Below are 14,559 nucleotides of genomic sequence, written 5' to 3' on the forward strand. Positions count from 1 at the left end.
GAAAACTCATTAGATCAAGTCATTAATCCTTGAGAACCACCTGCCCTTCCCCCAGATCTGATATTCTGTAGTTCTGTGAAACTGCGTTTTATTGGTGTTTTGCATAATGTTCAGTTGCATTTAAGGTGAAGTTTGAGAGGTAGGACCTCATCCTAAGTGGGAGATGGGGGCGTGGTCTGCAAAGGCCTTCTGTAGTTCAGCTCTGAGGAGCTGGATGAGGCAGAGTGTGTGGACTGAGACTACCCCACGTCAGGGGAGAGGAGCACCGTGTTTAGTCACTAAGGAGCGCATCATCTTGGGGTTTGTACCGTGTCAGTCCCCACAGGCACTTCTTGGAGTAGGACACGCTTTTACCGGCTGTGGTAGAAAAGGGCATTTTTCTCTGGTTCACCTGAGGACTCAGATGTTACACCAGATGTGCCCAGCTGGAGGCTGGGCTCAGTTTTCGCTTTTCACTTTAGGATTTTGTTGTAGTTTTAAGATTTTCGGAATTTCAGTTGGGGGTGCCTGGATGGCTCAGTCAGTTTAGCCTCTAACTCTTTTTTTTTTTTCTTTTTTTTTTTTTTCTTTTGAGAGAGAGAGAGAGAGCCCAGCTAGGGAAGGGCAGAGAGAGAAGGAGAAATAGAATCTCAAGCAGGCCCCACACCATTAGCAGCAGCACACGGCCCAATATGGGGCCCGAACTCACAAACCGCGAGATCACGACCTGAGCCAAGATCAAGAGTTGGAAGCTTAACCAACTGCGCCACCCAGGCGCCCCAGCGTCCGGCTCTTGATTTCTGCTCAGATCTCATGGTTTGTGAGTTGGAGCCTCACGTTGGGCTCTTCATTGACAGCACAGAACCTACTTGAGATTCCCTCTTTCCCTCTCTCTCTCTGCCCCTCCCCTGCTTGTGTGCTTGTGCTCTCTCTCTCTCTCAAAATAAATAAATAAATATTAACAAAAAAGATTTTCAAAATTTTGACCATGGCTTATCTTACCAGGATTATGCAGTGCAGCTTTGGGGGGGGGGGGGGTTGGGGGGGGGGGGTTGGGACCCCAAAGAGGCAGCTGTGAGATCAGCCGGAGCTGGCTGAGGCACGAGTGGGCCTTTCTGCACTCACAGCCACAGCCTTCTCATGTCCACGGGAATAGAGCCTCTGCCCATTTGTGGACAACGGACATAATTTTTGAACAGTGTCTTAATATGGAGGCCTGCCGCTTCAGTAGTTCAGAATCTGACCTCTTGAAGGAAAAATGGCTGGCTCTCATGCTCACACATGTTAACCCACCGTTTTTCCAACTTTTTTGTTTTCATCCCTTCCTGATGAGCATAACGAGATCACACTCTGATTTTTGGAGAGCAGGCTGTGGCAAGGGTAAGAATAGGTGTGACTTTGGAGAACCATTGTGTCTTCAGCAGTTCCACACCAACCAAGATTGTGTCAAACTTTTATTTACAGAGTAGATTACAAAAAACATTGGGTGTTTTTATTTGTTTGTTGAAAACGGTAAATCTGGGGAGGCACCTGGGTGGCTCAGTCGGTTCGGTGTCTGACTTCGGCCCAGGTTGTGATCTCACAGTTCGTGAGTTCGAGCCCCACATCGGGCTCTGTTCTGACAGCCCGCAGCTTGGAGCCTGCTTCAGATTCTGTGTCTCCCTCCCTCTCTGTCCCTCCGCCACTTGCACTCTGTCTCATTGTTCCTCTCAAAACTAAACAAATGTTAAAAAAAAAAAAATTAAAAGTAACAAAAAAAAAAAATGGTAAATCTGGTATGTTCAGACGCCTGCCCCACCCCCAGGTGGGTCCGCTTCCACCCATGACCAGTGTGCCTGGCTGCCTGGGTGCTTTTTCTGAAGGTGACCCAGTGCACTTGGACGCATGGAAAAATGAATGGGGTCAGGCATCTGTGTGTCAGCTGTTGTGTCTACGGGTCTTGCTGGGTTTAGTGGCAGGTAATTTGAGCATCCTGCAGTCACCCAGTTTTGGCTTAATCCCTACCCTTGAAGGCCAGAGGCCCTGCATATCTGTTTCTTTGAATTGGAATACATTTACTGAATCCCATTTAGAATGAGTGCTCAGAATGATGATTTTTTTTTTTTTTTTAATGAAAATGCTACCTGGTGGAACGTTAGCATCTAAGGCCACACAGTGAATTCATTGTACATCTTTAGGTCCTTTGGATTTGCACATCTGTATCTCCGAGAAGTACCTAATTTTCCTGCCCCCCCCCCCCCCCAAGGCTGCCTGGCAAATACCTTCTCACCCTTCAGCATGCTGCTTGCACCTTTTTTTGCTGTAAGAAGGCTTTTCAGCCCCTCTCTCTGGTCTGGCCTTTGCTGAATCCCATGCAAACATCTGCATGTCTACCTTAAGCCCCTCAGGGCCTAGGACTAAGTCTGATTCTCCTCTGCCCAGCACCCAGGCCAGTGCCTGCCTTATAGTAGGGGCTGCATAAATGTGTCTTGCAAATGACAGCACCTCAAAATGGGGGCCACCTCTAGAGCAACAGCCTAGACTCTAGTGCCCTGCTTCCTGCAACCCTTAGGTGCTTCCAGAAACCAGGTTGTTTGTGGGCGTTGGATGATGTTCCCCAGGCCTGCTTTCCTGCTTCGATCTACAGAAGGGGTCTTTCTTGCACCGAAAAGTTAGTTACAGTCTGTCTCTGTCTATCCTCAGTGCATACTGACATTGCTTTCAGCTGCAGTCCAGAGAAGACAGGGCGAAACTTGCATGAACCTGAACCAGAGCACCATCTGGACTCTCCCCAGTCCGGTAGTGAGTGTGGTTGTTACCTGGGGGTGTCTCCGTGAAATCCGAAGAGAAAGAGACACTGGAAGTCTGATTCCACCCTGAGGTTCTAGTCATCTCCGGAAGAGATCTCACGGTCCTAAATGCCAACATAAAAGTCCTCTGACCTCCTGTGAAATGTATCAGAAGTCACAGGAATGAGGGGCGCCTGGGTAGCTCAGTCGGGTCAGTGTCCAACTCTTGATTTCAGATCAGGTCGCGATCTCACAGTTTCGTGGGTTTGAGCCACGCGTCGGGCTCTGTGCTGACAGTGCAGAGCCTGCTTGAGATTCTCTCTCCTTCCCTCTCTCTCTGCCCCTCCCTTACTCATGCGTGCTCTCTCTCTCTCTGAATATACTTAAAAAACTAAAAAAAAAATTCGCAAGAATTATCAGATGTAGTGGCATCCAGAGGATTGGCAGGCATGCCTCCGTGTAGAAGTGCCTGGGAGGAGGGATTCTTCAGGCCAAGCGGAAGGCTTTTCCAGGGTAGGGGGGCATCAACTCATGGCACCCTCACTGAACCACCCACATGTTGCCCATGATCCTCGCTATTCAGCACGCCTGGTGTTGCCTCCTCACGTTCCCTCTCGGCCTGGGCTTCCACACTGACATGGTTCTGAGGTCTGCAGGTCTGTAAGTCCAAGGTTATGAATTAATTGGTATTTTAGTAAAGCCTTGGAGTTCTAACAACTCTTACTGACCTTTGATCTGAGATGGAGCGGCCATCAGGGATCAGGTACTCATAATATGGAGGTCCAAGACTAGTTACTATGAGGATTTGAGATTTAAGTTACCATTATACTGTAGTCCCATTGTGGCGAATATTTACCTCTTAGGGAAACTGAGGCCAGTCTAGCTCCCAGTTCTTCCATCCAAGCCTCAAGATTTAAGGCAGCATTTCTCAGAGTCTGACCCTGACCGCTTGCAGGAGAATCACTTACGTATCTGTTAAAAATGTGGGTTTGGGGGGAAAGGATGAATGGGGGAACACAGGGCATTTGGGGGGGGCAGTAAAACTACTCTGTATGACACTATAATGGAGGATACATGACATTATGCATTTGTCAAAACCTGTGCCACACAAAAAGAGCTGGACCACACAGAGTGGACCCTAAGGTGAACTATGGAGTTTGGTTAATGCAACTCTGTCAGCATTGGTTGCATCAGAGTGCAGCACACTGATACCAAGTATTAACAACAGAGAAGCCAGTGGAAGGGGAGAGGGGCTATGTGGGAAGTCTGCTTTCTGTGCAAATTCTCTGTAAACCTCAAACCGTTCTTTTAAAAAAATTTTGTTGTTGTTGTGGTTTTAATGCACAGTTTGGGCCCCACCAGTGATGTTCTGTATCTACAAAGCTGGGGCCACGGAATCTGCATTTTCTTCGGTTCTCCCACTGACTCAGGTGCGTTTTAAGGTTTGAGGATTCCTGGAGATAAGTCAGTCTGCTCTCACCATCTGTTTCATTCCAAGAAAGAGCTTAAAGGGGCTTTGTCTGGAGAATTGTCTCCTGCGTGTGAGAGTGTGTTTCATCTTTCAGTAGGTGGACAGAAAGCTTCCTGCCAGTGCTAGAAATACTATAACATCACACTGACAGTTGAACCACAGTAGAGAGAATTCAGGCCAGACCAGATTCCAGACACGGGGACTGTCAGAGCTCCAAAGTGTGCAGCCCTTCTTCAGAAAGATGCCCCACCAGCCCCCATTTTAAACAAGCAGAGTTATGGAGTATCATGAAAATTTTACATACGTGTATTTATTTAAATAGGGGGGACAAATCCACTGTCATTATAATCCTTGGCTGGCTGTGTGATTGAACGTATTCTGGAGTTTTTTGCATTCAGATGCTCGTTCGAGTTTCTGTGTGTCTAGATCCTAGGTACTAAGCTAAACCAGAACACTCTGGATAGTCATGCTAAGTGGAATTTGGTTGAACCTGTGAATATTCACATTGCATGTTGCAAATACACAAGGACCTTCGCAGCAAGAATTTTCCCACTTGATCAAGTCACTCCAGCTAGGAGTTTGAGGAAAAAGCAAAAGCAAGCCCAAGGCCATGGTGAGATCGAGTCTGTGTGCTAAAAGTCAGGGTGATGTGTGAGTTACAGCCATGCCATGTGCCACTGCTGAGTCAGTTTATAGCAAACAGAGGCAAAAATCCTGTGCGGAAATTTGCAGAATATGCCGAAGGGACCCACTCAGCCGGGATCCACTTCTGCCCAAACTCAGAGGCCCTGGCAGAGGCGTTTGGGCTGACTCCAACTGGGTGCACATTTTACACATATGTGAGATGGGGTCCATAACTTAAGAAAATTTAGCAATTTCTGCTTTAGATAATGGTCTCTGAACATTTTGATTGTGTTAAAAAAAAAACTGTTACTGCTTTAAACACTGTGTTTTCAAATACAGTATATGTACCACGTTACGCAAATATTGTGCACAGTATAAAACCTGCACAAAACTTAGGAAGTGGGACGTGTTAAGAAATACATGCAAATTGGGGCGCCTGGGTGGCGCAGTCAGTTAAGCGTCCGACTTCATCCAGGTCACGATCTCGCGGTCCGTGAGTTCGAGCCCCGCGTCAGGCTCTGGGCTGATGGCTCAGAGCCTGGAGCCTGTTTCTGATTCTGTGTCTCCCTCTCTCTCTGCCCCTCCCCCGTTCATGCTCTGTCTCTCTCTGTCCCAAAAAATAAACGTTGAAAAAAAAAATTTTTTTAAAGAAATACATACAAATAGAAATACTTTAGTTTTTGCTCATATGGGTCGTCTCATCTTCCTCATCGCAGAGACCACTGCCTGAAACCTGTGCTTCCCACTCTTTGATGTGTATTAGAACCGCATGGGGGGTCTTCCTGAACCAAAGTCTGATTCGGGAGGTCTGCAATATTGCCAGTGACACTAAAGCTGCTAGCACGTGGCCCCCGTTATGAGCGGCAGGTAGGGTGAGGCACGTACGTGTTGAGTTCTGTTGCAGGAACCTCTACGGTGTGCCTTCAGTTCACTTCAAGCAGCTTTGCAGCACCTAGCTTTAGGAGATGAAGTCTGTGGCACCAGTTTGCCCCTTTGAGGCTTAAAGGGGGCCCCTGGGACCCTTTGACTCCTCCTCTATCCAGGCCTGCCTTTTCCTGCCACACCCTCTGTCCCTGTGGCCTCCCGAAGCTGAGCTCTTGTCTGACTAGCTTAGCAACGTCTTTGTAGTGCTCCCCAGAGAGGCATGCTCTGGTGACGAGGCTAGCCAGAGCAGCCTCCAGGCCTCCTGCTCCCTGCTCACTTCTGCAGAGGCTTTTCCTCCTGCCACAAGCAGGATCAGAGAACTGGGCCAGGTCTGCCTGGTCATCTGGCCTACCTTGCAGCCAGGACTCGGTGAGATGGAAGGGAAATGCGGACAAGCCAGGGAAGGGGCTGGTGCCCGTTGAGCTGTGGGTATTCCCACCTGGTGGCTCATGGTTGTGTTGTGTGCTCTGAGCCGAGGTGGCTCATCGCGTGGCCTCGGGTGGCTGCTCCAGACTTGAATGAAAGAAGGAGGGAAGATTTTGCTGGAGATGAGAAGTGAACACCCACATCCTCCTAAAAAGAGCCGTACACCATCCTAGTGATGTCCTGAAGAGCTGGCACTTATACAGCACAGTGGGAAACAGGGCTCAAAGGTACCCCAGCTCTGCCTCAAGGAGGAAGGTAGGAAACTGCTTGGATCTCTGGGTCCATGTCTCCCCTCTGCCTTTGCCAGCAGAGTCTTTGGAAGGGCCCCCCAAAGACATGGAAACCAAAGAAATGCTTCTTGATGACTTGTGTCTTCTAGCCCAGGTTAGAGTCCTATTGTCACAGGGAAACCTACTGAGAAGGACGTTCAGACCTGAGACTTTCCCCAAAGGCAGCTGCTGATCCTGTGTCATTGGTATCCATTTGAGATGGCCCATAATAGGGAAGCAGCAGCACCAGGGTGTTCGATTAGAGCTCAAAGTTCGAGCCCCAGGTTGGGTGTAGAGATGACCTAAAAATTAAAAACTCATTTTGAAGAGCCTGGGTGGCTTAGTCAGTTGAACGTCCAACTCTTGATTTCAGCTCGGGTCATGATCCCACAGGTGTGGGATTGAGCCCCGTGGTGGGCTTTGCCCTGAGCAATGGAGCCTGCTTAACATTCTCTCTGTCCCCTGCTCACAGTCTTTCTCTCTAAAACAAAAATAAATAATTTTAAATAATTAAAAATCTTAAAAACAAACAAAAAAAAAACCATTAAAGATATGCCATGACGAGGGTATTAGAGTCACTCAGTGACGTATCTGTGTAGTTGTCATTTGGGGTGAAGGATGGGAGTGGGTTGGCCTTGGATAAAAGAAACTTGCTGCATTTGCCTCAGCTTTGGTGCCGAAAAACTTTGAGAACAAAGTGGTTTCCAAATGCCTCCTTAGTAGAAACTTAAGTCTTTGCTTAAATTTTAGTACTACAGTTTTAAAATTAGCACGGAAAAATTAAACCACCTTTTTCCCCCGACCCTATTTTTGCATTGCCAGTGCCTTCTCCTCTCCCCTTAATTAAGTCAAGGGGAACAACTTCCTTTCTGTCCTAGAGATCAGCTCTCTTCAAAAGGTTGTAGGCAGTTTTGTTGGACTGGATTGTCCGATTGTCCTTCTATGACCCGGAGTGAAGTTTATTCGTCTGACTTCTAAGAGGCCCGACACTAAAGGCATCCTTTTCCAGGTTTGTCCAGAAACCCCGTTAACATCCTCATAAACCTAGAGCGTACATGCGTCCTGCCACATTGCAGGAGAGCAGCGGGCACTATGAAAGCACATGTTGTTTAGGGTCTTGGACGCTGGTGAAATGCTCCACTGCAGAGACTTTTCATCAGCCCACATCGTTTTCTTTAACGGTAGATGACAAAGTATGTGTTGACATATATGCTTATATAGTTATATTGATATTGGCAAGGAATTGTGTATGTGTGTGTGTATTTGTTTCTTTTATTCCATTTTCTTTGCTCTCTTCACATTTAAATCAAAAGTGCATCCAGAACATATAGACAGGTTGACACGTCTTTGAAGAAAAAATAATCACCTTGGCTTGATTTTTTTTTTCCCTTCTGTTTTGTACTACTTTAATTTCTTGCCTCTGAGTATTTTTGTTGTTCTTTTGTTTTGTCTTTTAATGTCATGCTCCATTAGAAACTCACTGAGCCAGATCAGGTCAGTACAGATTTCTTCCCCTTCCCGTCCACCCCTCCTCCCCCAGCCCTTGACAGAAGGTGATTTCTTCTGCACCCAGTGGAAGTCAGTTTGTGTTACTTACGCAGGTCACATTGAACTGTGAACTTTGGGAATGGGGAGCCACCTTCCCCCTCCTTCCGAAGGCGAGTCACAAAGCCAGTTTCATTTATTCCGCGTTGCTGTCTCATGTTTAAAGAAGGAATCTCTTAACTAAGCACTGGATTCAAAATCTGGTGTATCTGTTCTAACAGGTCCTATTAGATTCCGTAAGTATTTTGTAACCGGTGTCAGTTACATAGGATGCACTCTTCTTGTCTAGAATGTTCCTCTTAAGAGGCATTTGGCCCTCACATGTCTCTTCTGGCCTGAGCGATGGTGAGGCCACCCTACAAGTCTGGTCATCCTGCAAAGGTCTGAGACAACTCAGGTGGGATTCAGACAATGCGTATTCTGAAAAGTCTGTAGAAGGAATTATTGATGAGAAGATGCTCCCCCAAACTGGAGTATTGAATGATGGAAGTTTTGACAAGTCAGTGCTCTCTTTGGCACAAAAGCCAGAGCCTGCTAGTCATTTGCTTTGTACCTTCATAGCTCTCCTGGCTCACAGCCAGTGGGCTCAAACCACCTGGGTCCCACACCCTCCCTGACTGAGCCCCGGTCCCCACGCTGCCCAGCTCCTATCTATTCCTGATGCTCCGGCAACAGTGAACTACTTGCCGTTCTCCTAACTTACCCTCTTGTCTGTTTCTCTCTGCTTTTGTATGTGATACCAATGTGCCTAGATGGATCCTCCTCCTCTGGCTGGCAAACTCCTATGCACCCTTCAAGGACCAGCTTAAATAGCTCCTCTTTGACTCCTCCCCATGTGCTCTGAGCCTGTCCTGCACCCATCTGTAATACTGCTCTTCATCTGTTCAATGTCTGGGTCCCCTGTAGCTTTTGAGCTTTACCAGGACAGGAACTAGGTTTTTCCTCCTCTGTAACCCCAGCCTGGTACAGAGCCTGGTACCTAACAATTGTGGTATCGAAAAATGAGAAGAGGGTACACAGTCACTACCCTGTGGTATGGGCAATCGCTGCCGTTGATAGTCACAGCAGCTAATAAATTTCAAGTGCCCCCAACACACCAGGCCCTGAGCTTTGCACGCGCTGGCGTATTTAACCCACCGCAGCCTTGTGAGATTAATCTGTAGTTCTACCCATCTTGTAGCTGAGGAAATGAAACTCCTAAGAATTACAACCAAAAAGGGTGACAAAGCTGGGATTTGAACTCCCCTACTTGCACTGTGATCCTGACCACAATGTCATTTTTCTCGTCTGAAAAACAGATAATACACTTGACGAGAGTCTTGAAGGTACAGTATCATGGCTTATGGGAAACACTTAGCACAGTACCCAAGTAGCCTCCATATCCATGAGTTTTTATCAGTAATGATGCATACAACGTCTCCCAGCTGGCAAGGGACAGAGGAGACATTTGAACCCAGATCTTTCTGACAACAGAGACTTGTTCCTAACTCTTATGCTCATGGGCCAGTCCAGGGTGCCCCAGCCTTGAATAGAAGATACCTACCACACACCTTGTGTCTTTAGCAGGGGCTCCATTCGGGGGCCTCTGGGGAAGCTGTGGAAGGTGGAGGCAGAGCCCCTGCACCCATCACTGCAGAACTCGAGAGGATAATGAGTAAATTGTTGAGTTGCTTGGTGACCTAGGACCTCACCAAGCAAACATTAGGATGTTACCAGCGCATCATTAGGCTCCAGCACTAATTATTTATTTCCCCAAAGAGAAGGAACGTTACAGTGTTGGTGCTGGGAGATTCAGTCCCTAGATCAACTGCTTCCTTTCCTTATGACCTCAGGCAGGCCCTTTCATCTGTACCCAGGGTGAGCCTTGCTAAGGCTTCCAAAGACGGGGCATGGCTATCACTTCCTGGCCCCCCACCCCTCAGCCTTCAAGCCCTCCTGAACAAGGGCTGCTGATTCAGATGGGTACAGCAGCGATTGCTTCACCTGCAAACTATGCTTTCTTAAGGGATTAACCTGATGAAGGCAGTTTATATTAATACGTTCAGTAGCCAATTCCTACACAAATTTGGGTCAAGCCAAAATTATATTTTTCATTGAGAGTAGAAGAGTTATTTAAATATTTATATATGGAGCTCTTTGTAAATGAAACTATTGGAATCAGCGTGTAATATTTTAGAAATAAATGTTTTATTATATATTTTTTTAATGTTTATTTTTGAGAGGGAGCACGAGCTGGGGAGGGGCAGGGAGAGAGGGAGACAGAAGGGCAGAGGACCCAAAGGGGGCTCTGCACTGACAGCAGCAAGCCCAATACAGGGCTCCTATTCATGAACCTTGAGATCATGACCTGAGCTGAAGTCAGACACTCAACCGACAGAGCCACCCAAGTGCCCCAAGAAATATTTTAAGTTAGATTCTTGAGTGTGAGCCTCGTTGTAGTGACAGCTGTCTCCAATGCTATGCTGTCTCCTAGTGAGAGGACATATAACAGAATTAATTTTTAAGAATATCTTAAAAGATACATGGTTGAATATAGTTTTCACAATCGCCTGGGAAAAGAGGTAAACTCCCCAGTTCCTCATTTCCACCACCCAACTTCCGCACGCAGTGAATGAAATAGATTCGCCGCGAAGCTGGATCATGGTCAGATTACTTGCATTCAAAGCACTTTAGTTCCCTGTGCATTGGAGAAGGCGGAGGATCCGATGGATCCTTGCCTTTCCCCTCCTCTCTGCCTAAACAAAGAATTCCCCGCAGCAGTGGACAGGCCAAGGTCGCCATCTCTCCAGGGTCCTTCCACCTTTCTAGGTTGTCATTTTCAACAAAACCACGCTGCTCTGTTGGGGTGTTACTGGGTTGAGGGCCATGGCACGTCTCAGCATGGTCTCTGGAATGCTCTCTGGGCCCTGCTCTGCGCCTCCACGGAAAGCCAGGGGTGTGTACGTGTGGGCCTCGTCTGCACGCCTGGGTGCGTGTCATTGCCCATCCGTATGTGTTGTTTCACCAGGGGTGAAAATCCAGCAGGGAAATGAACGCTAAAATTAGTTTGTTTGTCCTTTGATAAGATCCCTGCAGTTAAAAAGTTTTCATTTCCATGGCTGAGTGGGCTTTGCTAAAATCAAAATTAACTGCCTTGCTTTATGGTGCAACAGATTGTGTTCTGAAGAGCTTCCCCTGAATTCTCCTTGAAAGGACATTTGATCTGGGAAGTCTAGCTTCCGGCAAAGTCGCTGCATTTTGACGTAGGTGGGTTTTTTCTCGTTGTGCTAGTGTAGAATGTGTGCAGAGAGCCTACTACTGGACCCTGGGTCACATTGAATGGGTGGGTGGATGGATGGACTGATGGATGGGTACACAGACAGGTAAATGGTTTAATTTGCATTTCTATGTGTCTTAGATGTCATGTTCCCTGACATTTAAGAGGAAGGAAAACCTGGGCTTCATCGGTAGAACATGTGACTCTTGATCTCGGGGTTATGAGTTTGAGACCCGTGTTGGGGGTAGAGATTACTAAAAAAAGTAAACTTTCCAAAGGAAAAAAAAAATATTTAAAAAAAAAGGAAGGGCTGCTGGCTGGCTCAGTTGGAAGAGCATGTGACTCTTGATGTTGGGGTTTGAGCCCCACGTTGGGTGTACGGACTACTTAAAAAATCTTAAAAAATAAATAAAATAAAAAGAGGAAAGAAAACCTGTAATTGGTGTCCTCCCAAAAAGTTTTTGCTAGACCCCATTCTGGTCTTCATTCAACAAAACCCGTTTGTCTTAAGCACTTAACACGTGTTAGGTACATGGGATACAGATTTGAACAACATTATAACAGTCCCTGTCTTCAGGGAGCTCACTGTGTAGTGTAGGAGATAAGCATGAAAGGTGATTACACAAATAATTGTTTAACTATAGCTGTCGTCACTATGGTTTTTTTTGTTTTATTGAGATACAATTCATAAAATTCACCCTTTAAAGGCATATAATTTAGTGGTGTTTGGTGTATTTACAAAATTTTTTTTGCTTTTAAAATGATACAGTTGAGGGGTGCCTGGGAGGCTCAGTCAGTTAAACGTCCAACTTCAGCTTGGGTCATGATCTCACGGTTCATGGGTTCGAGCCCCACGTCAGGCTCTGTGCTGACAGCTTGGAGCCTGGCGCCTCCTTCAGATTCTGTGTCTCCCTCTCTCTCTGCCTGCCTCAACTCATGCTCTGTCTGTCTCTGTCTCTCAAAAATAAATAAATGTTAAAAAAAAATTAAAATGATACAATTGAGTGAAAAATGGATTCTAATCTGTTGTTGTTTTGTTGGCACAACCACAAATAATTGGTTTGACTGCTCCAACAGACTTTACATTATGTGGGCATTGCATTGTCTGTGATCTTTAACGTCATAAAGGAGGGGCAGGAGGGGACATGGGAGAAGTTCAAGTTAGACATGGTGTCCTCGAAGCTGCTCTAAGGAAGAATTCTTTTGACACACGTGGAAGCTTCTTCTTACCGCAGATGCTCCAGTGAGAACTTTCTTCTCTGCCCCCAACTTGAACTTAACTGGTTCTGGGCCGCCTCCCATAGTATCCTCTAATTCCATTTTTCTGAGAGTATATCCCAAGAAGGTCCCAAACGAGAAGTAGAAGAAAGTCAGGAATTGACAGCCCTCAGGATCTACCCCATATATTCTAAAGTTCAAATTCCAAAGGCAGTAAAACTTTCCGTGATGCAGCTCAGCTGACTGTTTCAGGAAAATCGCCACTCGTTGGTCTTCTTCGTACATGTCATTTTACTTGAAACGTAAGGCGTCTGCATTTTCACACACCTTGCAGGTTTGTCTGCTGGGGGCCGTGTAGGAATTAAAGGGATCTGAGTTTGGTTTCTTGCTCTTTGGTTTGTCTTCCTGTTCTCTGAAGATGCAAGCAGTCTCCCTTATGGGGTATTGTGAAGGAGGCAGTGTAGGAGTGCTAAAGCTGCTTTGTACCTGAACTACCTCCTACTGGTGGCTAAGCTCTCGGGAACTGGTCTGGTTGGCAGACAGCCATCTATGCAGAAGTTCCAGGGCTACCCTTTCCCCCCCGATAACACTGACTTCCTCGGAAGATAGCTTTGTGGCCTCAGCAAGAGATCTGGAAAGGGGTAAGTTAGTGTGAGTGTTATTCAGAGAGTTTTGTGACAGCCCTCTTAAGACATTGGTATCAAAGGTGAAATTCACCATTGTAGGTAGATACTTCAAGATGATGACAACCTAATAATGTCTCCCACATGTATGGTCTTATACACATTGCAGAGCACTTTCATGTGCCTTATCTGGCTAATGCTCATGTCTGCCTTGGGAAGCAGGAAAGCTGTAGTATTCCCATAGTTTAGATGAAAGGCTCAGAGCCCAGAGAAGTAACTTGCCCACGATGACAAAGGTGGCTCATCTGTCCTCGGTCTTTTCTTTCCACTCTTAAAAGCTTGCCTACTTTCTCCACTGCGCTGTTCTGTAATTGTTCCCCCCTATGATTCGCTGATGATTGTCAGTCCCATTCGCATCACTTAGGTAAAACACCTGCTTGTATAAATGCTGACATTAAAAAGAATGTCACGAATACATCTGACAGTTAATTTTATTCACTAGTTCCCTTCTGCTCTATAGATTCCTGTTGAGTTTGGGTTAATTAAGCTGTGTTCTATTTTTGCTATCAAGTGGGTGATCTTTTGTGTTGAATCAACAGCCGAGTTATCCCTGGGCTGTGATTAGTGACAGAGCCTCGGGAAAGCCTCAGTTCCTTCCCCCCTTAGAGCACAGGGTGGCCGTGGAGAGCTTCTGGATGTGAACAACGGGACTGTACACAAATTGCTTTTGACCATACATTTGCATCATCCTGTGCTCCTATTAAAGGTACATGACCGATGGTGGACTTGGCCTCTATACTCGTCGCCTGAACCGGCTCCCTGATGGGATGGCTGTGGTGCGGGAGACCCTACAGAGAAATACCTCCCTGGGCCTCGGAGATGCCGACAGGTAAGTTTGCTCCACTTGGGACTGACCAGGTGCAGAGATCCTTCCAGAGTGGGCTGAGGAACGAGGGTGTGATATTGAGAGCGAGCCGATGGGCACTGTTTTAATCCACCTGGGGGGTTGGGAGGCCTTGAAGCCGTGCCTGGGGTCAGGAGCTGGCACAGCAGGTAGGAGGCGGCTGCTGAAAGGGGTTCTTGAGTCCTGCTTCTGGCTAGGGTAGTGCTCCTGAGAGCAATAATAGAGGGAGTTCAGGCTCGGGTACTTTTTGTTTTGTTTTGACCGTTGCTACTGCATCTTTAATTCAGCAGGCCCCGGGGATCTGCTTTACTTCTTCTATTAGCAAGCTTTCTAGGTATTATGTCTTGGAACAGAGTCCCTAATGATACACAGAAGGTCTGTGTGCAGAAGGGAGTGCTCTTGGCCGTGGCTGATCGGGCTTCACTGTAGGTCTCCTGTGGCCTGGTGATAGAAAGCAAGGCCTAAGGATGTAGTTTATGGTGATTAGTTGACATTATAGGGCTTGGCCAGTCTTCGCTGCAGCCACCTTTCGAGATGAAAAGAGCTTCAGAG

At 46.8% G+C, this 14,559-nt stretch overlaps 1 protein-coding gene across 17 annotated transcripts in view; it reads left to right on the plus strand.

Annotated features, from left to right (window-relative positions):
* NAV2 (neuron navigator 2) overlaps positions 1 to 14,559 on the plus strand; it is a 742,802-nt gene that overhangs the window by 602,689 nt on the left and 125,554 nt on the right. For all 17 annotated transcript variants that reach the window (XM_023239646.2, XM_045039059.1, XM_019812168.3 and 14 more), the window contains one exon: positions 13,870 to 13,992. In XM_023239646.2, coding sequence (XP_023095414.2) covers positions 13,870 to 13,992 — 123 coding nt within the window. The remainder of the gene's footprint in view (positions 1 to 13,869; positions 13,993 to 14,559) is intronic.

The sequence above is a fragment of the Felis catus genome, chromosome D1 (genome assembly GCF_018350175.1).
Source record: "Felis catus isolate Fca126 chromosome D1, F.catus_Fca126_mat1.0, whole genome shotgun sequence".
Lineage (NCBI taxonomy): Eukaryota > Metazoa > Chordata > Mammalia > Carnivora > Felidae > Felis > Felis catus.